The 27675-nt window shown below is 39.6% G+C and overlaps 1 protein-coding gene across 3 annotated transcripts; it reads left to right on the forward strand.

Annotated features, from left to right (window-relative positions):
• Positions 1 to 4990: 4990 nt before the first annotated feature.
• DHPS (deoxyhypusine synthase) lies at positions 4991 to 17587 on the forward strand. Of its 3 annotated transcripts, XM_070942873.1 has the most exons (10): positions 4991 to 5175; positions 6988 to 7218; positions 9244 to 9408; positions 10261 to 10382; positions 10606 to 10702; positions 11646 to 11732; positions 13015 to 13120; positions 15153 to 15256; positions 16543 to 16668; positions 16840 to 17587. In XM_070942873.1, exons 2-10 carry the CDS (start codon positions 7015 to 7017, stop codon positions 16933 to 16935), a joined length of 1107 nt encoding a protein of 368 aa, XP_070798974.1. In that variant the 5' UTR covers positions 4991 to 5175; positions 6988 to 7014; the 3' UTR covers positions 16936 to 17587. The 3 variants fall into 3 exon arrangements, with proteins under 3 accessions (XP_070798974.1, XP_070798975.1, XP_070798976.1); XM_070942874.1 differs by lacking the exons at positions 16543 to 16668; positions 16840 to 17587 and adding an exon at positions 16207 to 16526; XM_070942875.1 differs by lacking the exons at positions 15153 to 15256; positions 16543 to 16668; positions 16840 to 17587 and adding an exon at positions 13513 to 13610.
• Positions 17588 to 27675: the final 10088 nt, after the last annotated feature.

Raw genomic sequence — 27675 nt, forward strand, 5'->3', positions numbered from 1 at the left:
GATGATGTTTCGCTTCTCATCCAAGAAGCTTCTTCAGGACAGTGGGGAATGGAAGGATTTATATTCCTTGCAGACAATTGGTCATTTGCATCCTTTTACAGGGTCACTGAAGAACTTGGAGGTTTATCTGCATCATCAGGGTCACCTGAGTAGTGCTCTTGGTTCCTGTAGTCCGCAATTTTTCTCTGGAAATCCATTCCTACTCCCACACCATTCCAAGGGTGTTCATCTCAAATTGTATAGCTAAATGTCTGTAGAGATCCTCAGTCATCCAGGTCCACTATCCTGTCAGAGCTGAAGAAGCTTCTTGGATGAGAAGCAAAACATCTTCAAAGAAAAAGTCCAGTTGCCTCCTGAAAAAGTACCTTTGGGGCAACCATGACCTGGATGACTGAGAATCTCTACAGACTCTTAGCTATACAATTTGGGATGGACACCCTTGGAATGGTGTGGGAATAGGAATGGATTTCCAGAGGAAAAAATTGCAGAGTACAATAACCAGGAGCATTCCTCGGGTGACCCTGAGGATGCATATAAACCTCCCAAGTGCTTCAAGGACCCTCTAAAAGGATGCAAAGGACCAGCTGTCTGCAAGGAATATATAAATCCTTCCATTCCCCCACTATCCTGTCAGAGATGAAGAAGCTTCTTGGATGAGAAGCGAATGTCTTCAAAGAAAAAACAAGAAAGTCCAGTTGCCTCTTGAAAGCACCTTTGAGACAATTGTTCAGCTTCCAGGCCCTCTTGAGACAAGTATTGAAATAGGATACTCAGTCATTGCTTGCTGCAATGTCTACAATGCACAATGCAATGTTTGATATTGTGTCCAATTACTCTTATTCCCCCTTTCCATTATATTTCTTAACTATCGTATTTTCACTTTTATTACGTCCTCCCTCAAAATGCTAAAGAAATATTTCTAAATTGATTTTAAATTTAATAACAGCAGCCAGACTTTTGGTGGCGCAGTATTGGAAGAAGGAAGACTTACCTTCTATTGAAGAATGGACATTAAAAGTAGTGAATTTAGCAGAGATGGCAAAAATTTCGGCATACTTGAAGGACCATTCAAATGAAAGATATATATCGGAATGGAGAAGATGGATTGACTATATTCAAAACAAATATCGGACTAAAAAGTTTCAAATAGCCTATGAATGAAACCAAAATTTTCTTTTTGAATTATGTTTTGTTAGTTGAAAGGGGAGTTAAAGAGCAAGAGGGAGTTTGGAGACTACAGAAAGTTAGCATATTTTAGTTTATGTTTGATAAATATTATACCCTGTATTTGCTCTGGGAAGTCCAGGGTGGGGAATGGGGGGAGGGGGGTTGGAGGGAGACGGGGGATGAGGGATGGGGAATGGGTGGAGGAGGGATGGGGGGTAGGGGGAGGAGGGATGGGGGGAGGAGGGATGGGAAAAATTGTTGTAATACTTGATAATTTTTTTTAAAAAAATGCTAAAGAAATATTTGATGTTATGTATGTTGAGGGCAGCAAGATTACTTTATGTGCAAAAAATGGAAGGACACTTGAGATTCCCACAATGGGCAAATGGCTGCCAAAGTTGATGGGAGTTAGCAGAGATGGCTAAATTGACCTCTTTTATTAAAGAAAAAAACACAATTTTGTTTTTACTTGGAACTTGGAACTTGGAACCACTTTTGGACTTTGTGCTTGAAGTAGAAAAAAATGAAATTTTGATTTTAGGTTTTACCGATTAATAAATTTGCTGTTATAGAAATGGCTAGTTTATATTACTATGTAAAAGTAAAAAGTTGAGGTTTAATGCTATTATCTTATCTTATTCTACCGCAACAGAGACAGAAGTCAATGCCTTTTCTTTCTTTTTTCCCTTTCCCCTACACTTTTCCCTTTCCTTCTCTTCCCCTTCCTTACTTTCCCACTATTTCCTTTTGTATTTTATATTATAAACTATAAAAAAAATACTAAAGGAATATATAGAGGTTTTTTTTCCCCTTGCAACAGTCCTCAGTACTATATGATGCTGAGAGATGCTAACTTGCTGGCTGGAACATTGAATTTTAACGTAAGGACTACTGTAGCAAGTGTAACTTTGCCTGTTCTGTTCAAACATCTTCAGAGAGTCTGCCCAAAATCACTCCTCTCTGAAGCTAAGCGAGACTAGAGATTTAATTGGTTATCCAACACAAACACACACACACACACACACACACACACACACAATCATTTGCCTTCACGAAAGTATTTCAAGGTGATTTTAAAGTGCTTAGACGTGCAGATTTAATTTTTATGGTTAATTCATTGAACGTTGTTGTTTCAATTCATGGAGACTACCCAGAATTAGCCAAACTGGGCCAATCTGCAAATGCTCTGAAATAATTAAATGTTAAATCACACCATTGCCAATGTGGTCAAGATCTCTAAAAATTAAATTGCTTATCTCTAATAACTTAAATATTTCTTGCAGTAACTGGCTCTGCGTTAGGCAGACTCAAAAGAATATCCCACCCATCTGTAAGTGCATCAACTTCTGCAGCCTTTGTTCTTCTGATGACCTTTGCCTCTTTCTGTAACAGGACAGTTTCCCTTAACTTAAAAGATTTTTCATTTAATGATGGTTCAAAGTTAAGTCAGACAATCATTGCATTATCCCTGCAGTCATGTGATTGCAATTTGGGTACTCTGCAACTGGCTCACATTTATGACCAAATGCGGCATTCTGTAATCACGTGATTGTGATTTGTGACTTTTTTTTTTTTTTGCTGATTTCCAGCAAAACCCACCCATAGAAAAGCCGGATTTGCTTAACAAATGCATGACTCACTTCACAACCATTTGATTCATTTAACAACTGCTATAAAAATGTCACAAAATTGGGTCCGGTTCAACTTATGACCACAAGAACTGGATAAAATTTTGGTGGGTGATGCAGAATATTCTGAAAAGAAGGTTGAAATTTACTCCTCAATTGTTCCTATTGGGTATAACTACAGACTGTACAGTATCAGAGACTAAATTGATTTTGAATCTAATATCAGCAGCTAGACTGTTGGTCGTGCAATATTGGAAGGACTCTTTGCCTGCTATTGAAGAGTGGATATTGAAAGTAACGAACCTAGCAGAAATGGCGAAAGTCTCAGCGTACTTGAAGGACTATACAGAAGAAAGATATGTATCGGAATGGAGAAGATGGATTGACTATATTCAAAATAAGTATCAGACAAGAAAATATCAAATAGCTTATGAATGAACGTTAAGTAGTAGAAGTATTATGTTATCTATAGTGGAGTTAAGGTTTCAGGGGGAAGTTAGTACTCTGAGGATAAGTAGGTTAATCTAGTTTATGATTGTTAAATGAAACACCTTGTATTTTGCTCTGGGAAGTCTGGGGGGGAGGGTGGGATGTGGGGAGGGAAAGGGTGGGGGGAATATGGGGGGAAGAAATTTTTTTTTTTTGTAAAACTTTTCAATAATAAAAAAAAAGAACTTATGGAAGAAAGTCTGGTTCCAATTGTGATTATAAATCAAAAACTACCTGTAAGGCACCTGTTCCCTCATTCCCAGACCACATATTCTGAGAGGATTCCCTCTTGAATAGCATTGTCTATAATACCATCCTCTTTTTCCCTGATCAGCAATAGTTTGGCCCAAAGGCAAGAGCCAGAAAGATCCTTTAGAAAAGAAACAGGAAAGGAGAGATGCCATTCGTGTAAATTCAAATGCCATGTTTAGATGGTTGCATGGAAACCATTCACCATGGTTCTCTCAATTGACCTGGGATAGTCCTACAGAGCAAATGCTTATCTGTTTCCTCGCTTCTGTTGTTGATATTCTGTCTCCCACTCCATCAAAATAATAATAATAATGAAATTGGCAGGATGACTTGGAAATTTAATTGTGCAACTTGTCTGTAGAGATTCTCAGTCATCCAGGTCATGGTTGTGCCAAAAGTGCTTTTTTTCAGGAGGCAACTGGACTTTCTTGTTTTTTCTTTGAAGACGTTTCACTTCTCATCCAAGAAGCTTCTTCAGCTCTGACAGGATAGTGGGGAACAGAAGGATTTATATTCCTTGCAGACAGCTGGTCCTTTGCATCCTTTTAGAGGGTCATTGAAGCACTTGGGAGGTTTATCTGCATCCCCAGGGTCACCTGAGGAGTGCTCCTGGCTATTGTACTCTGCAATTTTTTCCTCTGGAAATCCACTCCTACTCCCACACCATTCCAAGGGTGTCCATCCCAAATTGTATAGCTAAGAGTCTGTAGAGATTCTCAGTCATCTAGGTCAGTGGTCTCCAACCTTGGCAACTTTAAGACTTGTGGACTTTAACTCCCACAATTCCTCAGTCAGCAAATTCTGGGAGTTGAAGTCCACAAGTCTTAAAGTTGCCAAGGTTGGAGACCCCTGATCTAGGTCATGGTTATTCCAAAAGTGTCCCAAAGAAAAATAAGAAAGTCCTGTTGCCTCTTGAAAAAAGCACCTTTGGGACAAACCATGACCTGGATGACTGAGAATCTCCATAGACCAGGGGTGGGCAAATATGGCTCCTTTATGACCTGTGGACTCCAACTCCCAGAATTCCTGAGCCAGCTTGGCTGTCTCAGGAATTCTGGGAGTTGAAGTCCACAGGTTGTAAAAGGGCTACATTTGCCCACCCCTGCCATAGACACATTCATCTTCAAGTTGCTAAGTTTGAGAAACACTGCGACCTGGAACCCAGCCCCTATTCCCAGGCTGGTTGGGAGCAATGGGATTTATAATCTGGTAGCCAGAGAGCTTTCAGGGCGCTCCCCGACGACCTTTTGGTTAAAAAAAAAAAAAATAACAAAAAACACGCGTTCCCGCTCTAGGACTATCCTGGGCACAGCACCACGTGCCAACCTCCTTCCGGCTTCCGCCCGTCCTTGAAGCCGACTTCCTGCTCCAGCTCTTCAGAGAAGGGAGAAAGGGGAACGCCTCCTGGCGGAAGTTCAGCCCTTTTCCCCGCTAAGCGGAGCGAGTGGAACCGGCGAAGCGATCCTTCTGCCCAACTCCGCTGCCGGCTGACGCTCAGGGACGGTTCTCCGTTAACTTTGCCCGAGGAGGTTGGCCGGCTCTGCTCTAGCCCGGCCGACGTCCAAGGGAGAAGGGAAGGCGGGCGCACGTTGGCTCCGGAGGTGGCAGAGCTCGTAGGGCTCTCGTGGAAAGTCTCCAGGTAAGAGGCGGGAGAGATCCGGACGCTTTGATATTAACAAGAATTGGGGTTGGGTTTTTTTTTTTGAAGGGGTGGGGGGGGGATGCCAAGGATTTCCCACCCGTGCATTGATTGCCCGCCGAAAGCATTGCATTGCATGGCTTTTTATGGTGGGTCCTGCTCTGATGCTGATCCTGCTCGGATGCTCAGTGCCTGCAAGCAAAATCCCCGTGTCGAAGTCTTCAGCTCTTCTGTAGAGGCAGAACAAAAGCAGGGTGGGACCCTGGGGGCACGGCACTCTTCTGTATCTGGGTCACCTCCCAGTGCATGCACACAAGTGTGTTTGCATGAATAGAATTAGAATTAGAATTAGAATTAGAATTAGAATTAGGAGTAGAATAGAATAGAATAGAATAGAATAGAATAGAATAGAATAGAATAGAATAGAATAGAATAGAATAGAATATGAAATAGGGATTAGAATAGAATAGAATAGAATAGAATAGAATAGAATAGAATAGAATAGAGAATGAAATAGGAATGCAATAGAATAGAATAGAATAGAATAGAATAGAATAGAATAGAATAGAGAATGAAATAGGGATAAGGATAGGATAGGATAGGATAAATAGAATAGAATAGAGAATGAAATAGGGATAAGGATAGGATAGGATAGAATAGAAATAATAGAACAGAACAGAACAGAACAGAACAATTCTTTATTGGCCAAGTGTGATTGGACACATAAGGAATTTGTCTTTGGTGCATATGCTCTCAGTGTACATAAAAGAAAAGATACATTCGTCAAGAATCGCATGGTACAACACTTAATGATAGTCATACGGAACAAATAAGTAATCAAATCCTATTAGGAAACAATCAATATAAATCGTAAGGATACAGCAATAAGTTACAGTCATACAGTCGTAAGTGGGAGGAGATGGGTGATAGGAACGATGAGAAGATTAATAGTAATAGTAATGCAGACTTAGTGAATAGTTTGACAGCATTGAGGGAATTATTTGTTTAGCAGAGTGATGGCATTTGGGAAAAAACTATTCTTGTGTCTAGTTGTTCTGGTCTGCAGTGCTCTATAGCGTCATTTTGGGGGTAGGAGTTGAAACAGTTTATGTCCAGGATGTGAGGGTATATTTGAAGACGAATATTTGCAAAGTTGCATCTCCTAGGAGAATCTGGAGTGATAGAGCAAAGGTAAGGAGTCTCAGGTGTTCAACTCCAAGTCCCAGCAGTCCTCAGAATTCCTCCCAGGGCTGTTATGATTGATTAGTTGATGTTCTTTGTGTTGCAGTGCACTGCTTAAAGTAGCATTTTAAAAAATCACTTTAGATAAACCAGTCTATAATCTAAGAGTTTTTTTTATTTCATTTCCCTTTTTATATGATTGTGATGTTTCTCAGGAATATCTTTCTGTCTCTGGGAAAAAGTTGGAATCTAAATTTGTCTATCATTTCACAGTTAATTTTAGATACATACCAATCTAGCAGACTCCTGGTGTCTACTGAGGCAAAATAATTAATGAAGGGAAATGGGGATTATGCAATATGCATGTCATTATCCAGAATTGCTTGGAAGAGAAATCGTTCACTGTGAGGAACTGTTAATGCAAGTTCATCACTATTTGTATGGAATTGGCCATCCAGAAAATAAGGCAATGAATGGGAAATGACTCAAACTTATTTTTTTTCTTACATGGAAAACTTGACCTGCAGGGGCCTAGAAATCTAAGAAGTGTAGATCTAGGGTTCTGAAATGATAGTTACAGGACAGAAACTCTCTTAAATTCAAATCTTATTTGTGACTTTATTTTCCCAGGCTGCAAATTGCTTCAGTGCCCGCCTGATGGAGAATATGACTAGTGCCCTACCTGCTGGAGCAGTGGCTGCTGTACTAAAGCCCAGCGCAGAACTTCCCAAAGGGAGCTCAACTGTACGTGGCTATGATTTTGACCATGGATTAGACTATCATGCCTTGCTCCAGTCTTATCTCAACACTGGTTTCCAAGCTACCAGTTTTGGACAGGCTGTGAATGAGATCAATCGAATGGTAAGTGGCCAGAATGATTCCTGATGGGATGAAGGGACAGTAGATTAGATTAGATTAACAGAGTTGGAAGAGACTTTGTAGGTCATCTAGTCCAAATCCCCACCCAAGCAGGAGATTCTACGCCATTTCTGACAGATGGCAGTCCAGTCTCTTCTTGAAAGCTTCCAGTGATGAAGCTCCCACAACTTCCAAAGGCAACTTCTGTTCCATTGGTTGATTGTTCTCACTGTCAGAAATTTCTCCTTATTTCTAGGTTGAAACTCTCCTCCTTCAGTTTCCATCCATTATTCTTTGTCTGGCCTTCAGGTGTCTTGGAAAACAGTTGACCCCTTCCTCTCTGTGGCAGCCCCTCCCTCAAATATTGGAACACTGCTATCATGTTTCCCCTGGTTCTTGTCTTCACTAGACTAGCCAGGCCCAGTTCCTGCAACCGTTCATTGTATGTTTTAGCCTCCAGTCCCCTAATCATCCTGGTTGCTCTTCTCTGCACTTTTTCTAGAGTCTCAACATCTTTTTTATAGTGTGGTGACCAAAACTGGATGCAGTACTCTAGGTGTGGTCTTACTAAGGCTTTATAGAGTGATATTAGTACCTCACTTGATCTTAACTGTATCCCTCTGTTAATGCAATTTAGGATTGTGTTTGCTTTTTTGGTTGCTGCCGCACACTGCTGTAGAAGGGAAGATACTGGATTCCATCCTTGAATGTGCTTAATGACTGTATCACCTAACTATATCTCCACTTTCATGAATATACATTCTTGCCTATCCTGTGTATCTTTTATTTGCTCACATTCTCACAATACTCTATTCTTGCTTATGTTACGATGCAATTGGATGACAGGAATTTGGACTTGAGTACATGTAGCTTTTTGCTAATACTCTGCACGCCACATTGTTTCACAAAATGGCTATAAAAAGCCAATATTGTTTATTTCCCCAATGACTAGACTGCCGAATTCTGGGAAATGAGTCTGTAGAATTAGGAAAGATTAGTTATTGTTATGCTACGATGAACTTTAATCTTATCATCTCATCATTACGGCATAGAATTCTACTGATTAATATCCATAATGGTCTGGATTTTGATGGGCAACCTGTAATATGATGAGGCTGAGGGAATGAAGTAGATTTTGGATGGAATCATTTCAAAGCGGTGACTGCCCCAAAAATCTTTTTTTTATTATTTTGGTAAATTCTGCTTTTTGTCTATCTAGGATTGGTTCAAGCCATGAACAGGATCATTGTTTTCACAAGCCTGATCACACATTGCAAGTCTGTATACAGATCTTTTTACCTGGCCTTAAATAACAGTCTCCATTGCAAAGACATCTCTTGCAAAGCATCAATAACTCCTGGTTGTGGTTGTTTTATCTTTGCTATCTTTAATTTCAAAACAATCCCCTCTCCTTCTCATCTCCTTCATTTCAGGTTATCTAATCTGAAAGTAAACTAAACATTTTTAATCAAATGTACTTATTGTCAGCTTTGGAAGCCATATTAGGCCGGAATCTTCCATGCTGCCACCTTCTCCTGTGTGGGAAAGTAGGAGGGGGGATTTAGTAGAGGGGTTGTCTTTAGACATAATAGCATTCTTCCTGTCGGTCAAGGTCAGGCTGATCCTGCATCTGGAGAAGGAGTGGACGGAGTGATGTCTCGAGATGGGATGGATGGTGATTGGAGCATGTGATCGACTGAGGAGTGAGGGGATGGTTTACTGAGGGAAAACCCGGACCTCTCAGATTCGGGTTTTCCCAAATGTGCCAGTTTACTTAGTCTAGTAAATAGAACTTTGAAAAATCCTTGCTTCAGAGTTTTACTTGGAGTTGGGGGTTTTCTGGAACGCTGACATCTATTCCTTATGACTGTGTCCCATTTCTTCTGCAATTATAAGTGGCTTAAAAGATTTGTTGTTTGTGTAAACAAGATTTGTTTGTTTTATTTGGCCTTCTTCCCTGCTATGAGCTCTGAAATGCAGTGTTTCACCTGGGTTGAATTTGATTCAAATGATTGGGTTCTGTTGCAGATAGAAGCAAAGTTGACACCATTAGGGGAAGATGAAGGAAATCATGCCGATTTGAATCCCTGTTCTCGCCGGCTGACTGGCTGTACAATTTTCTTGGGCTTCACTTCCAACCTCATCAGCTCAGGTGTTCGTGAGTCCATCCGCTATCTGGTGCAACATAACATGGTATGACTTGACTGAGAAATATATTTCTGACTTTTATTTCTAAGTGAATAAAAAAATTGTATCTTTATGTGGTTGGAAAAGGAAGTGGGTGTTTCAGAAAGAAGAATTATGGGGGAATTTATTACACCACATGGTTCTCTGACATTTAGATGGACATACAAGGCCTGCAAAGAAAGAAGTCATGGGAAATACTTTTTCAATCACTCTGAAAAGAGATAATCAGCCATTGATGTTGTGTGATTGATGGCAAAACTTAACCAAAGTTGTCTTTCACAGAGGAGTAGAGTAGAGCAGAACAGAACAGCACAGAACCAAAACAGAACTAGAACCAGAACAGAACTAGATCCAGAATAGAATTAGAACAGAACAGAACAGAATAGAATTAGAACAGAATAGACATAGAACAGAACAGAAATAGAGCAGAACAGAAATAGAACAGAACAGAATAGAAATAGAACAGAACAGAATAGAAATAGAACAGAACAGAATAGAAATAGAACAGTATAGAATTAGAACATAATAGAATATAGTTTTTATTGGTCAAGTGTGATTAGACACACAAGGAATTTGCCTCCAGTGGATAAGCTCTCAGTGTACATATAAACGTACAGTGTACATACAAACATAAGCTCTCAGTGTACATAGAAACAACAAAGTGATAAATCATAAGGTATCAATAGGAGAAGGTAATAAGAAAGATTAGAAGTTTAAAAGCAATTCAGCCCTACTACAGGGGTAAATATCCTTAGTTAAAAATCTACATGAGTGTACAATCCTTAATTTCTAGGATGTTAATTGCAAACAAGCTTTGATCCTTTGGATCTTTGTTGAGTGTTACTTTTGATTTTATAGGTTGATGTTTTGGTGACCACAGCTGGCGGCGTGGAGGAAGATCTGATCAAATGCTTGGCAGCCACTTACATCGGAGACTTTAGCTTGCAAGGGAAAGAACTACGACAGAGTGGAATTAACAGGTGGTTCCTTTGGTCGTGCTGAAGGATAATCTGACCCCATCAGAAATCAGTATCTTTGATTATTTTTGGGACTGGTATTATGCCTTGATAATTACTTTCAGGTTTTCTCTTATATAATCTATATTATCTCACATGTAGTTGTGAGAAGGTAATCTAATTTGTGGCGTGTAGAAAAGCAATGCAAAGTAGAGGTCAATAGCTATTTCCTTTCCCCCTCCTCCAGGATTGGGAATCTCTTGGTGCCCAATGACAATTACTGCAAGTTTGAGGACTGGCTAATGCCAATCCTGGACCAGATGGTGACTGAACAAGACACAGAGGTGAGAGCTGGAACGTTAAGGGTGAAAAGTCTACATTTGAGTTGTTGTTTTTCTGTATGATATTGCAAAATGTGTATGCTAATGTTGGATGGTTCTTTCATGTACCAGGGAGGAAAAAAATATAATATTCTAAGGGGTGAAAGGCCAATGTAACATTAAAACCAAGACCTAATAATATTAAATCCTCTCTATGATCCAAAGTTATGTTTTTGTTGAGTTGAGCAGAGCAGAACAGAACAGAACAGAACAGAACAGAACAGAACAGAACAGAACAGAACAGAACAGAACAGAACAGAATAGAATAGAATAGACTAGAATAGAAAATAATAGAGTTGGAAGGCACTTTGGATGTCTTCTAGTCCAACCCCCTGCTTAGGCAGGAAACCCTACACCACTTCAGACATATAGTTATTCAACATCTTCTTAAAAATGTATAGTGTTGGAGCATTCACAACTTCTGGAGGCAAGTTGTTCCACTGATTAATTGTTCTAACTGTCAGGAAATTTCTCCTTAGTTCTAAGTTGCTTCTCTCCTTGATTAGTTTCCACCCATTGCTTCTTGTCCTACCCTCAGGTGCTTTGGAGAATAGCTTGACTCCCTCTTCTTTGTGGCAGCCCCTGAGATATTGGAACACTGCTATCATGTCACTCCTAGTCCTCCTTTTCATTAATCTAGAGATACCCAGTTCCTGCAATCGTTCTTCATATGTTTTAGCCTCCAGTCGCCTAATCATATTTGTTGCTCTTCTCTGCACTCTTTCTAGAGTCTCAACATCTTTTTTACATTGTGGCGACCAAAGCTGAATGCAGTATTCCAAGTGTGGCCTTACCAAGGCATTATTAGGTTCAGTTATTTTTATATTTGAAGACATCCTTGTGCTTAAGTTTTTCCCATGCCCATCTGTGTTGTCTAACCGTTCTTTGATTCTTCCCTGCCTTTCAGGGTATGAAATGGACTCCGTCAAAGCTCATTGCTCGGCTTGGCAAAGAAATCAACAATCCAGATTCAGTTTGTTATTGGGCACAAAAGGTAGACTGAGAAAGGAATTTCTATTTAATTTGTCGTTTCACTTCTTTGTGCATAAGTAATCTTCTTTGTTGTTACCTAATGGGAGTGTCTTCTTTTTGCTAATCTCCGATATAATCTTTAAGGCCTGTTTTATACAAGTAATATTCGACTTACAACCATTCTTTTAGTGACCATTTGAAGTTACAACAACACTGAAAAGAAGTGAATGATGACAGTTTTTCCCATAACCATTGCAGCATCCCCATGGTAATATTTCAAACACTTAGCAACTGGCATGTATTTATGATAGTTGCAGTGCCTGGCATCATGTGATCACCTTTTGTGACCTTTGGACCAGTGGTGAAATGTAAAATTTGTTACTATCGGTTCTGTGGGCGTGGCTTGGGGAGGGGTAATATGACTGAGTGGGCGTGGCCAACTTTTTTCTTTTTTTCGGCTGAAGAGGTTGTAAAAAAAATGCTTTTAAAGCCTCTGACGATCCCAGCTGACTTGCCTGATCACAGAAGCTTTTTTTTTTTAAAGCCTTTGACGATCTCAGCTGACTTATCTGATCGGCAGAGGCTTTTTTTCCTTTTAAAAACATTTTTTTCTATAACCTCTTTGGCTGAAGAGATTGTAGAAAAAATGCTTTTAAAAGCCTCTGATGATCCCAGCTGAGCCGCGCGATCATCAGAGGCTTTTTTTTTTACTTTTAAAAGCATTTTTTTGGCCAAAGAGGTTGTAGAAAAAATGCTTTTAAAAGTTAAAAAAACAGCCTCTGATGATCGCGCGGCTCAGCTGGGCAATGGTGGGGGGGCAGGGATTTTTGCTACCGGTTCTCCGAACCACCCACCTCCATAGCTACCGGATCGGGCGATCTGGTCCGAACCGGGAGCATTTCACCCCTGCTTTGGACAAATAAAGTCAAGAGGGAAATCAAATTCACTTAACAACCGTGTTACTAACTTAACAGGTTCACTTAGCAAGTGTGCCAAGAAAGGTCATAAAATGGGACAGAACTCACTTCACAACTTTCTTGCTTAGCAACAGAAATTTTGGCCTCAAATTGTGGCCATAGGCCGAGGGCTATCTGTATTTAGATGATCTTGCACATGATCCTTGGTATTGCAAATATTGTTCTCCCACTCATTTCCCAGTGGATAGCTTGTTCTTTCCCCCAGTATTAGATTTTCCTTTAAAACTGGGCTCCAAACAAAAATAAATAAATATTTAATACATAAAACAAATGCAGGAAGTGCATCTCTAGCTTCTGTGAGCCATGCTACTTATATTTTCTCAACAGAATAACATTCCTGTATTGAGCCCAGCAATAACAGATGGATCCCTCGGAGACATGATTTTCTTCCATTCCTATAAGAAACCAGGTCTTGTGATGGACATCGTAGAAGGTGAATGAAGATTTTTTTTTTTAATTTGATTTATATGCCGCCCTTCTCCGGAGACTCAGGGCGGCTTACAATGCGTTAAGCAATAGCCTTCATACTTTTGTATATTTATACAAAGTCAGTTTATTGCCCCCACAAACTGGGTCCTCAATTTACCTACCTTAGAAAGGATGGAAGGCTGAGTCGACCTTGAGCCTGGTGAGAATTGAACTCGCAGTAATTGCAGGCAGCTGGATGTTAAATGCTGCTTTAGGAGGCATTAGCCTCCTACTCCACTCAGGCTCTAATTTGCAACATAAGTTGGCCCCTCAATTATCTGTATTCTATTTACAACAACTAGGTCAAAAAGGCAGCTCAAGAGTTACAAGCTGATGCTATATGCCTTTTTTTTTCAGTTATAAAAATTTATTGAATTCTGATTAACAAACATCAAGTAACTAAATTAACATGAAGATCCAAGATGCATGGAAGAGAACTTTAGAAAATAAAAAAGTACTGAAAAGCAAGTAAAGAGACAATACCGTACATGTAGAAATTTATCATATACAAGATGTAAAATATTGATATTACACTCTATTGCTCTTAAGGCAAATGATAAAATCCATCCAAATTTGGTTTCTGCCTCTGATATTTTATTATTTTAACTTTGTGATTTTTTTTTCTGATGTAGCAGTTGAAGAGGCCTTGAAAAAGCCCTTTCAATTGTTATATAATCAAAGAATTTTCCAATGCTGAGAAACTACAATTTAGGTGGTAAAATAAAATAGCTAAAAACATCATAATTTTCAAACTTGAGATTAGCTCGTGTAAATAGATGCGGCAAAACTAACTCTGAGGAGCATTCGGTTCTTTGTTTAGTAATGGTATTTATCTCCTCTAAATATGTACAGAAAGCTGACAGCTTTCTAAGTGCCGGGTGACGGAATGAGCTTCTGTTCCAGCTGCTGCCAATCTTATCCATTTGAAGGCATGCAAATGCGAGTAGATAAATAGGTACCACTTCGGTGGGAAGGTAACAGCGTTTTATGCGCCTTTGGCATATAGCCATGCTGGCCACGTGAGCAAGGAAAATGTATTTACACAACACTGGCTTTCCCATGGGAAGAAATGGAGATGAGCACTGTGCCCTAGAGTTCGACAAGACTGGACAGGGGAAAAGTTTACCATGTGTGTGTATGTGTGTACCATGTTTTCCCAAAAATACGACCTACCCCGAAAGTAAGTCCTAGCTTGATTTTTACATGTGCGCCCAATATAAGCCCTACCCCCAAAATAAGCCCCCTGCCCACTCCAGGGTGCATGGGTAAAAAATGTGTGTGTATGTATGTATATGTACACGTACATATACCTGTACATGCACACACTCCAATCTGGCTGGAATGACATGCCAACAATATACCGTATTTTTCAGAGTATAAGATGCACCGGAGTATAAGACGCACCTACCTTTTTTGGTGAGGAAAAGAAAAAAAAGAAATCTCCCTCTGCCTCTGCCTCTGAGCAATTTTGTCTCATTGCAGCAAACAACAAACAGCCTGCTTTACTTTCATTTTCGTTTTCAGCATAGCTTGATTAGCACAAGGAAAAAAAAAAAAATCTGCTCCAGCAATTTACCTCTTTTCAGCAAGCAGCAGAGCCCTGTGCAAAACAGCTGAGAGCAAATCAGCTGAGAGTCGGGAGGCCGATCCAATCAACTTGTGCTAATTAGAATGTGCTGAAGCTGAAAGGAGCTGTTTTTTCTTGCTGTTTGCTTGCAAGGAGGTAACTGCTGCGAGGCAGAGGCCAAAGGGTGGGGGCCAGCGGGGCTACATTTGGTGTATAAGACACACTTAAATTTTCACCCCCTTTTAGGGGGGAAAAAGGTGGGTCTTATACTCCGAAAAATACGGTAAATTTCCAGTGCGGTTCTTGCATTGAAGTTGAGGTTAGCAAATGATGTATGTTGAAAGCTCAGCAGCTGTAGGTTTATTGTTGAGATGTACAATGTTTGTTTGCAACACTTCCATCGTAACTGTTATTATCATCTCTGTTACAGACCTGAAACTTATTAACAGCCAGGCCATCTTTGCCCGGAAGACAGGAATGATCATCTTGGGTGGAGGCCTTATTAAGCATCACATTGCCAATGCAAATCTGATGGTGAGGGAGAGTGGTGGGTAGTAGCCACAAAGTCAAAGTTGATTTGGGAGGGAGAGACTATGGTGTGAGATGAAACATTTGTTTAAGCAAAATGAATATAGAGATATCTTGGTGCTATTACTCAATTCCTATAATTTTAACCAAATGGCTTACAACAATAAAACAAAATAGCAATAACACTTAGACTTATATACCGCTTCACAGTGCTTTACAGCCCTCTCTAAGCAGTTTACAGAGTCAGCCTATTGCCCCCAACAATCTGGGTCCTTATTTTACCCACCTCGGAAGGATAGAAGGCTGAGTCAACCTTGAGCCGGTGAGATCCGAACTGCCAAACTGCTGGCAGCTGGTGATCAACAGAAGTAGCCTGCAGGACTGCGCCACCACATCTCTTATATATTTTTAAATATAAATATAAATATTTAAAGGCAATCTAGTGATCCATTATACCAGAAAAGAGTGCATTTTTACATTGGAGAGTTCCGCATAGAATTAAAATGGTTGCAGGTATATCTTTGAGTTGTTCAACTCACAGGTCATCGCCACAGAACTGGAATTTCCAGTTGAGGTCGTGGTAATTCTTCCCAATCAGGAAGAACCCCATGCCATGAGTTTGTTCTCTGCATGCTGAATACAAGACCAGTCCTTGGTCATTCTTCTTCACACTTCCCTATTTAGTAGGGCTTGGAAGCACTTCTACAAGGAGTTTTCATGTTCTTCTGCCGGAGTGGAGAAGATTATGCTAAATAATTTTGGGGTCTAATAATCGTTTGTTGAAGTTGCTCTGAAACACTTAATACCCTTGCATTTTGGAAATCATTAGCTACATCAGGGCAATGCTGGCCTTAATGACAACTATAGATCTGCTCATCGTAGTCCTGGTATGTCTAATCAAGGATGTAATCAGTCCGCTGAGCCTTAGAGGTCACCAAGTTTTTTTTGGTTTCTAGAGAAATGGAGCTGACTTCTCCGTATATGTCAACACCGCACAGGAGTTCACACTTCCCTATTTAGTAGGGCTTGGAAGCACTTCTACAAGGAATTTTGATGTTCTTCTGCCGGAGTGGAGAAGATTATGCTAAATAATTTTGGGGTCTAATAATCGTTTGTTGAAGTTGCTCTGAAGCACTTAATACCCTTGCATTTTGGAAATCATTAGCTACATCAGGGCAATGCTGGCCTTAATGACAACTATAGATCTGCTCATCGTAGTCCTGGTATGTCTAATCAAGGATGTAATCAGTCCGCTGAGCCTTAGAGGTCACCAAGTTTTTTTTGGTTTCTAGAGAAATGGAGCTGACTTCTCCGTATATGTCAACACCGCACAGGAGTTTGATGGTTCAGATTCAGGAGCTCGGCCTGACGAGGCAGTGTCCTGGGGAAAGATCCGTATGGATGCCAAGCCTGTCAAGGTATGTGTGGGACAAAAAGGGACTGAGAGATCACACGCTGGCACAGATGGGGCATGCATTCCAGGGCTACCATCATAACCATCCTGACAGGCAATGTATTTTAGAAAAAAAGCAGATGAATGATTTGGAGAGGGACCAATCATCTCAGCTACCATGTTTTTCTCTTACCAGGTCTATGCTGATGCTTCCCTGGTTTTCCCATTGCTGGTTGCAGAGACTTTCGCTCAGAAACCAAATGCTTTCGTTCAAGAAAAGAAAAATGACTGAATTGGGAACTGCTGCATGAGGCTTTTTTTTTTTTCTGTTCAGAACTGCCTGCTTCACATCAGTCTAACACCTATGTTGAAATTGCCACGAAGATCTCCCTGGATGAATGGAGAGCAGGACCTATTGACCATTCAGGCAGCAACTTCTACAATCCCCACACTGGACAGAAGTGGTTATCCCAATTGTCTGCATATTATACCTAAATTGGGAAGCAATCATTCTGTCAGCCATTACTACTTGGCAATGATGGATCTTCTACTGCAAAATATGATGGAGTTGAGAAGGTGTGAAGACCCTCAATGGTGTGCTCAGTTCTTCCAAAGGATTTTTATGCAATGGTGGAACACCTAGGGGTTCTGGAATTTGATTTATGTGTTTGTGTGTATGTCTTTTAATGACTGAACCAGGCCATATCTCTGTGATCTGGTCTTTCCTGTCTTCTCAGTCAGCCCCTGATATTTATTCAAGGCGTTTTATGTGGATTTGGCAAAGAGCCATGATTTTGTAATAGTTTAAACATATGATTGTTTCTTATTTTTGGGTGCCTTTTTGCCATCCAAATGACTGACATTTTGTGACTTTTTGTGCATATAAGAACAGCCGTTTCATTATTATTATTATTATTATTATTATTATTATTATTATTATTATTTCTGGGGCAAAGTTATGAGTTGATTAAAAAATTATTGAATAATATATTTAATATTCTGTATTTGTGGGCTTTCGGAGATGACACAGTTTTGGTTTACATAGTATGGGGAAATGGAAGTTAAATAATGACCTTGAATTATTAGGCTTTTTGTCAAAGAATTCAGATTTACAGTATAACCTGGAGTTCCATGCCTTCAGTAGCGCACCACTTAAAGTTGCTCCCAAAATAATTTTTAATGGGTCTGGAAGAGAAAATCATTTAATATTGGGTTTGAGTAATCAAAATAATTTTATTTCTAATAGTTTTATTAAATATTACAACTACAACAATAAAAAACTAATACAAACTTAAAAAAATAAGGTGCAGGGAAAAAAAAGAAAAAAGAAAGAAAATACAGTAAACAGAAAGAAATGTATAAAGAAATGACTTCTTTCATCTCAACAAATATAAACAGTTTTAGTAATTTATCACTTCTTAAAATGCAGTAATTTATCTCTTCTTCCTATCATAATCCCATATTTTATATATAAACAAATGTCAAGTCTCTGCTTAAGTATATTAAGTATATATTAAGTATATAAGGAGCTGCTGGGGCCTAGAGGTGGAGCTCTTGCCTCACAATCAGGAGGTTGTGAGTTCGATCCTAGATAGAGGCCAGATGTAGGGTCTCCTGCTTGGACAGCGGGTTGGACTAGATGATCTGCAAGGTCCCTTCCAACTCTGTTAATCTGATAATATCGAGTGAAGGGAAGGCCACAGTCTCTGTGGGTGATTGGCTTCTGTAATCAATTGCTCTTACTGCTAGGATTTTTTTTTTAAATCTCCCAGCAGAATTTGCCTTCCTATAACATACATCCTATAACATACATCCATTCTTTCATGTCCTCCACTTTTGCTAGGGAACAAATTTCTACCTTGATCTCAGTTATGCCTTTTCAGGTACTTGAAAAGGGCTGTCATATCCTCCCATAGCTGTCTTTTCTGAAAGCTAAACAAGAATCCCAATTGTCATCAAAGAAACAATCATACAAGTTATCAGTTTACGGGAAAGGGAAAGGAAAAGACAGGTTGTTAGTTGCGAAGTCGTGTCCGACCCATCGCGACCCCATGGACAATGTTCCTCCAGTCCTTCCTGTCCTCTACCATCCTCTGGAGTCCATTTAAGCTCACGCCTATTGATTCAGTGACTCCATCCAGCCACCTTGTTCTCTGTCATCCCCTTCTTCTTTCGTCCTCAATCTTTCCCAGCATTAGGCTCTTCTCCAGTGAGTCCTTCCTTCTCATTAGGTGGCCAAAGTGAAAGGACAGGAAAGGAAAGGAACAGGACTCTGGTGCTATTAGAGATTCAGGGGTGGGAAACATTTCATCTGTAACAGATGATGGAGATAGTAATATTGATGTGATAAATATTACATTGGCAATAAATAATACAGGTCTTACCTTATACATTGTTCCATAATATGTTATGAAAATATTCCTCGTCTTTTCATGCAGTTGTCTCATGACAACTTACCACTGTCTCATCAACTTCATTTTTAAGCAGCTCGACGCTGCATTAATCTCATCCCCTTGGTTCCTCTTTATGGATGCAGAAGATAATTTTCTGCACTCCATAAGCTCCTTTCTTGTCCTACACTTGCTATTTACACATTTGTGTCAGCAATTATGTTCTTACATATCCTCATTAATGCACCGTACCTTGTCTTCATCTCTTTATCCTTTCCTTTAGTTTGCAGTTTAGTATAAATATGATTCTATTCTTCATTCGTATCTGATCCTTTTAATCCTTCACCGCTGGTACAGGTGATTATGTGAGGGTATTTTTCCCTCACTTGGTATGGTGGGATTCAACTGGTTCGTACCACTTTGGCTGAACTGGTTGTTAAATTGCTGGCTGGCCCCACCCCTCTCACCCCTTCCAGAAGTCCCCATGCGCCCCATTTTGGCTCCCAGGTAAGTGCAGGGAGGAGTACTAGGCCCAAAACGGGGCATGGGGGGTGCGGCACGGCCTCCCCATGGTCCATTTTTGCTCCCAGGGGGCTGCAGGGAGGCCTACTGAACCCAAAACAGGATGCGGGAGTGCGGTGCACCCCTACGCGGACTGTTTTTGCTCCCAGAAGGCTGCAGGGAAGCCTACTAGGCCCATAACAGGGCATGGGGTGTGCAGCACCCCCCCCCCCCCACCATGGCCCAGTTTTGCTCCCATGGGGATGCAGGAGGCCGAGTACTGCCTGTCATACACCCTGGCCACATCCACCATGGCCACGCCCACCCCGCCAGTCATTAGTGCAGAGAACTGGTTGTTAAATTACCGTATTTGAATCCCACCACTGCTCACTTGTCCTTGCTTTCTTGAAAATGTAGAAGTGAGAACCTTCTTAAACCTTGGCGTCTGAAGTCTTTTGTCTTTGGGGAAAAAAACAACCAGCCTATTTCAAAGTGTGAGCAGTTTCAGTTTATAATGGTTCTAAAAAGAAAGCTGTTTCCTTTCTTTCAGAATTCTAAGCACATGTATTTACTTTTATCTCACAAACATCTATCACAGCATTGTTTTGTCGCTATTGAAATAGCACATGAATAATACATCTCCTGATTCACAAAAATATTCCATTCAGAAAATAAATGACTCCAAATCAGACACGTGTGAAACAAGTGTGGGTTGATAAAGCTTCATGAGAAAATTAAATGAGCTGTCTTCTGAAAGTAGACTGTGTCTTTTTTAAAAAAAATATATGAAACAGTGCAGATGTTAATTCTCTCATTCCTCCTGGAAGTCCTATGCCTTCAGTAGAATCCAAGAGGTTTCTTAGAAACAAACAACACACACACACACACACACACACACACACACACACACAGTCATCTTTCTAGGTCTGTACCATGAAAGAGTCTGCCTGTAGTAAATATAGAAACTGTATTTTTTCCAGGTTTTGTATTTGTACCAGGGGTGAAATCCAGCAGGTTCTGACAGGTTCTGAAGAACCGGTAGCGGAAATTTTGAGCAGTTCGGAGAACCAGCAAATACCACCTCTGGCTGGCCCCAGAGTGGGGTGGGAATGGAGATTTTGCAGTACCCTTCCCCTGCCACACCCACCAAGCCACACCACGCCCACAGAACTGGTAGTAAAAAAAAATTGGATTTCACCACTGATTCGTACACATAGAAATCAGAATATAATGAGCACATTAACAAATGTCATGATAACTTGGAATGGTGGGGAAGTAATTAAAAGCTATAATAGATGTCTGTAATTTCTAAGGAGGAAAAGGAGGAGTGGGAGAGATGAGATCCCTCGCTTTTAACTGGCAACATTTCATTACCAATGGAAGAAATGAGGAATATTTATACTGATATGTTAGTAGAAGTCATTATGTCACAATCTGCCACCAAAGCTATGCAGCCAGTCACTCAGAAGGTTAAATTTAATTTGGTACATAGAAATGCCTGCTATACTAAATTAAACACAGATACTGCACCCGTACTCTGTACATTTTGAAGCATCTATTCTGCACCAGAACTAAAGCACTGCACATCCATATTAGTTCATGCCTCTTGTCCACCTCTTGTGCAGGTAATTTCACTATCTTCATCTAAATCTCCATGATAAAGATTGTATATCACCCAGAGTTGCTTGGGGGATCTATCAGTTAGTAAGAACTATGACAAAGTAACAGAGGTCATTTAACTAATTGTTTGCCAGTTCTCCTCCTACAGTGGATTAGAGCCAAGAAGAATAGTAAAAAGCAAAATATATGAGAGGTGCACAGGGGTAGGTTCTACTTACCTTTACTACCGGTTTGCAACGGGGCACTCGCTTCTGCGCATGCACAGAAGCTTCTGTGCATGCGCAGATCTCGCTTGATGACGTTGGGACGGATGGGCAGAGCCTCCCGCAGGTTTTACTACTGGTTCTATAGAACTGGACAGAACCGGGATCAACCCACCACTGGTGGTGCAGTGGTTTAGAGGTAGAGGTAGAGCTCTCATCTCACAATCACTCTACAAGCCTGATAATTGTAATTGGTACAATTGGTAATTGTGAACTATCTTGAAAAATTGTGGGAGAGGAAAGACTTTGCTGGAGAGGAATTCAGTGTAAATTAAATAAAAGGGGTTTATCGGGATGAGAACTTGGCTTCGTGCTGCTGGGGAAGCCTAGGTCAGAACAGTTAAGCTGATACAACTCATACCGTTTTTTTCAGAGATTAATACAAACCTTTGGATCGACAATAAACAATGGTATACACATCGGTTACAATCACTACAATCAGCTTAACCTCTGAAATTTGTTCGAGATGTTATTCTTGAGACCAATGCTATGATGATCATCACTGTTGGAAAATAGGGCATCTAATCTGAATAGCCAACTTTGATTTCCCAATTGGTACTTTCAGAGGCCGATGCGTGAACCTTCCATCTGCATGAGACAGATTTCATGGCTCAGTGGATTCCTTAAGAAATTATTCTAATTAAAAACAAATTTAATTGAGAAACTAACAAAGCACTAATCTCAAGTATATGCTTATTTTCAAGAAATCATCTGGCTCTGTACTATATATAATCCAGAAGGATTTTCAGAAAACCAAAAACAGCAGAGAGTTGCTATTTTGTTTGGAGGCCCACTAACCAGTGCAATAGGTATTATACAGTAAGAGAAAGGGAGATGACCTGATCAGAAATATGTCAAAATTGTTTCATAAACAGAGAGGGATAAAACATTGTTTAACTCTTGGAAAGCAAAATAGAATTCTGAAGAAGCTCATCAAGGCTTCTTCCTGATGTTCTGAGTTATAAGATAAAGGAGAGGTAAAGCACAATCTGATTTATAAGATTTGGTTATTGTAGGTCAAGGGTGTCAAACTCGATTTCATTGAGGGCTGCATCAGGGTTGTGTTTGACCTTAGGGAGGCCAGGGTGGGCATGGCCAGCATGATGTCACTTGTGTTGGGGGGCACCTGTGGTGGCCTGAGAGCTCTGCCAATGAAAATGGGCTCTTGAGCTCCGTTTTCGGCTGCAACGGCCTCTGCCGCCCTCTGCCAGCAAAAACTGAGCTTGGGAGAGCCGCGTGAGGTCCTCACAAGCCCAGTTTTTTCTGGCAGAGGCACTGTGGGCCAGTCCTTTGCTATTTCCAGGGTGGCCCTGCAGGCCAGATTTAAGCATCCTGTGGGCCAGATCCAGCCTCCGGACCTTAAGTATGACACCCCTGTTGTAGGTAGTCTTCACCTTATAAGCATTCATTTAGCAACCATTCCAAGTTACAAAGACATTGGAAAAAGTGACTTATAACCAGTCCTTGCACTTACAATTATTGCAGCATCCCCATGATCATATGGTCAAAATCCTGGGTTCTGGGCAATCAGCATGTATTTATGTTGGGTGCAGTATCCCAGGTCATATGACTGCCATTTGCAATCAAGTCAGCTGATTTCTGACAAGTGAAGCTGGATTCATTTTATAATTACATGATTCACTTAACTCCAGTGATTCATTTAACAACCATGGAAGAAATGTCATCAGGTGTGACTCACTTAACAAATATTTTGCTTAGCAATGGAAATTTTGATCCCAATTGTGATTGTAAGTTGAGGACTACCTGTAAAGAAGTCTCAATAAAGTACAGTTTCTAGACCTTCTGTGAAGTTGATTGTAGTCTGGTCTACTTAGTGGAGCTGACAGATATTTTGGAGTTCGCCACAATTACCTTGGCAGACTTTTCATAAGAGTGTCAATCATTAACTTTTCAAATCCCAAAAAGTTGATAATCAATATTTTACACCTTACACTATTGCTGAAGCAGCCTGTTGAATTCTACAGATTTCTCATCTTGATTTCACACTCATTGCTCTACCAAATACTATTCCAGTGAAGTCTTCCAAATCTATTCTGTACTGATAAATTTAATCTTTTCAAACAATATTTCTACTGTATATGGAAGATCCGATTATTGCACAAAGCTACATTGAACAATAAGATAATGGCTTTTTTTTTTAATTTATAGGCCACCCATCTTACCTCAAGATAACTCTGGGCGGGATGTGCGAGATAGGAATATGTCAAACAAGGAATTAATTTTGTAATAAATTAAAACTGCAGATTGTTACTTTATGCTTGGTTATATTCTTACCTAATGGTCTCAAAATAAAATATTGCTTTAAAATTAATGGACTGATTACAGTGCCAGATTATTTTTCCTTCTTCCGTTTGGTTTAACATCAACTGTAAAACTAGCTATCATGGCTTCACATTGTGTGTGGATCTGATCATTGTCTGATGGTAAGTTTGCTATTAACTGTTTTTTTTTTTTTATGGAAGTTCATAACAATTAACATTGATCAATGAGAATAAAAATGATTATCTGGAATAACTTTAATATCATTGTGGGTGTTGTTCTGAAATGTGCTAATAGCAGTGATAACTAGATTTATTTGTTATCTTTGTTTGCAGAAAGATAAATGTTTACTTATGCCTAACCCATTTTTTCCCCATTTCTTCATTTCTGTTCAGCTTCTGTCATTTTCATCTTTCTATTTTTTTTCCAGAAACCAAACCAAAAACAGCAAAACCTAACTATAGGATATTCTATTATCCTACAGGGACCCATGGCAGGGACTTAGATTTCTACAACATAAAAAATGCATCTGTTTCTATTTATGTATTTTATATATAAAGATTTTTTAAAATTTCTAATACCACTGTTATAAAAAAAAAAAAAAAAATTCCAGTCCTTTTGTGCTGATTAAAATACTTCACAGCTTCTTGGGATTACCACTACTGTAATTTTTCCCAGGTACCATAACCAGTGGTGGGTTCCTCCCGGTTCAGCCCGGTTCGGCCGAGCCGGTAGCAGTGACGATATGATGTCACCGAACCGGTTCTCTTTGTTCGGGAGTGGGCCCTCCCACCTCCCCCCATGTTATTCTTACCTTTTATTTGGCCCCGCCCCCAATCTATTCGCTGCCTCCCAAGTCCCAGCTGATTGACTAGAAGGAAAAAAAACTGTTTAAACTCTTGCCACGGGGCTTCAAAGGGCCGCCCTACAGCTGATCAGTGTTAAAAGGCAGTGTGGTGGTAGACTGGTGCCTCCAAAAACAAATGGGTAGACCAGAACGCTCCAAGAACAAATGGGTAGACCGGTACAGCTCTGCAAGCAGTTAAAAGCCTGGTAGACCAGTACCTCTGCTAAATCCTAAAGAATTGTCACATGACCATCAAACCACGCCCACAAAATAAGCCATGCCCACAGAACAGGTAGTAAACAATTTTAAAACCCACCCCTGACCATAACATATATCACCCCCCCCAACCACAACCACAACCACCACAAATATTTAGTGTAACTCATTTCTTTTGCTGCAGCTATACTTAGCTGAGACATTGCCATTAGCATATATACTTCTCATTACATTAGAGAATGTTCTACATTTTAATTTATATTATATACTTAAAGTACTGTTGGTATTTTACCATTTTCAGGTTTAATTTTGGAGTTAAATTAAACCACTATTGGTCTAACCCTTAAGCAGTTCTGCTTATATGCTCTGGAATTGCAAGATCTCTTTTTTTGTACTAAGCAAAAATAATTGTGTTTGCCATTTTATTTGCGTTTCACTTTGATTTACCAATGAAAGCATTCAGAACACTTTGTTTATTAAAACGATGAGAAATAATACCAAAAAGGTTATTAACAGACTAATGATAGAAATTACAGGATCATAAGAATTCCTTGTAAACTAAGACACAATAATACAGAGCTAGTTTATTAGCACAATGATCACTCTATTTTAAATAAATACGGAGCTGTAAGCAGACAATTTACTGTAATTTATTTCAGTGCTGCATATCATTATATCTTCTAAATAGAATGATCAACATGAATTATGGGGATTCTTGATTGTGTCATCAAGCACTCTTGTACTTTGATAATAGTAATCTGATGCCTTACTTTAAGGAAGCAAAATCTATGCAGAATTTTCTTACCCATATTTTCTATTCATAAGGGGAATAAATAATATAACTCCGTGCAGATCAAAAGGGTGATACAAAACTTCCAGAAGCAGAGCTTAAACTGGCTAAAACTATCTAGTTAAAAGCATGTAAAGGTAAACTGGAATTACTCTATTTTACATTTATGTGAAATCACACAAACCTGTTAATTTGTGAAATGTGTTGTATTGATAAACTGATTAGTTAAATATTTCCTAAATTATATCAATTGAATTAGGCATCAAAACACAATGTAGGTGGATCGACTCAGTTGGAACTATCTTAATTAATTAAAATTTCTTTAATTAAAAGAGATATCTCATTTTTATTTTATTTTATCTTGAACATGTGAGATTCAGGATAAAATGTTAAGAGCTTAACAGCATGTTCTAGTCCATATAAAGTAAAACTATCACATTGCAAATAGCAATAGCAATAGCACTTAGACTTATATACCTCTTCACAGTGCTTTACAGCCCTCTCTAAGCGGTTTACAATGTCAGCATATTGCCCTCAACAATCTGGGTCCTCATTTTACCCACCTCAGAAGGATGGAAGGCTAAGCCAACCTTGAGCCTGGTGAAATTCAAACTGCCAAATTGCAGGCAGCCAGCAGTCAGCAGAAGTAGCCTGCAAAACTGCATTCTAACCACTGTGCCACCATGGCTCATATACTTATAAAAGTGGGCTTCACATTCCTAATTTATAATGGTGCTATGAAGTATTATCCATAGACAATTTGAATGATAAGACATTAGACTATGATGGATGTTTTAAGACAGTGCTGATATTTGGAGAAGAGATCTTGATAGGAATAAATGTTACTAATAAAATTATTATTGTACACAAATAAATTAGAAAGAAATCAAGAATACAGGAAGTAGACTTTTATGTATAGATGTATATTTTCATCTTGAAATCAAGCTTGAATCCTGATTATTTCAATATTGAAAAATTTGATTCTATTAAATCCTTAGTAGATATTAACAGAAAGAGGAGTTCAGAATTACTAATGCTTACAGCGGACTAGTGGAGACCAAAGGACTTGTTCATCATGATTCAATTTCAAATTATTCCTTCTAAATTTGGCCAAACTGGACTGATGCCTGGGTCAGAACGAACCTGGGACCAAGCACAATAGATAGCAAAGTAGATGGATTGTTTTCAGTATATTGAATTGGACAAACTCTTGATTTAATCATGATTTGAAGTTGGATACTATATGCTGATGACCTAAATAGAATTTCTCTGCAATATAACCCAGGTATATAGGGTGTTGTCTGATAGGTTTCCTGAGATGAGATTGGATTAGATCAGAGGTCTTCAAACTCTGCAGCTTTAAGCCTTGTGGACTTCAACTCCCAGAATTCTCCAGCCAGCTGGCTGGAGAATTCTGGGAGTTGAAGTCCACAAGGCTTAAAGCTGCCAATTTTGGGGACCCCTGGATTAGATGAAGTACAGGTAATCCTTGACTTACTACCAGTCACTCTTTCCAGCATCTCAACATCTTTTTTATAACATGGTGATCAAAACTGGATGCAGTATTCCAAGTGTGGTCATACTAAGGCTTTATAAATTCATATTAACAGTGGTAGTAACAGAGGGATAGAATCAAAATCCCTACATCGCTTGATCTTGATTGTATCCCTCTGTTAATGCAATTTAGGATTGCATTGGGTTTTTTGGCTGTTGTTGCTGCCCACTGCTGGCTCATATTTATTTAATTGATTGACCTCTAGGACTCCAAGATCTCTCTCACAGTTACTGCTGTTGAGTCAAATTTCATCTAATCTGTATCTATTCTTGCCTAAGTGTAAAACCTTATTTTTCTCTACATTGAAATTCATTTTGTTAGATAGGGCCCAGTGTTCAAGTCTGTCAATATCCATCTGGATCTTATCAGCCTATCTCTTGGGGTGTTGGCTATTCCTGCCAGTTTTGTGTCATCTGCAGATTTAATGAGCTCCCTTCTATTCATCATCATATTCTTTTAACAACCCCATAATCCCTTGCGGAATGGAGTCTGGGCAACTGAATGCAGCTAGCAGAGTGTTTTAATGGCCGGATGCCTTCCCTGTCACGAATGCGGAGTTTTATTCAACAG

The sequence above is a fragment of the Pituophis catenifer genome, unplaced genomic scaffold (genome assembly GCF_029215685.1).
Source record: "Pituophis catenifer annectens isolate HBS135680 unplaced genomic scaffold, rPitCat1.0.hap2 SCAF_4, whole genome shotgun sequence".
Classification (NCBI taxonomy): domain Eukaryota; kingdom Metazoa; phylum Chordata; class Lepidosauria; order Squamata; family Colubridae; genus Pituophis; species Pituophis catenifer.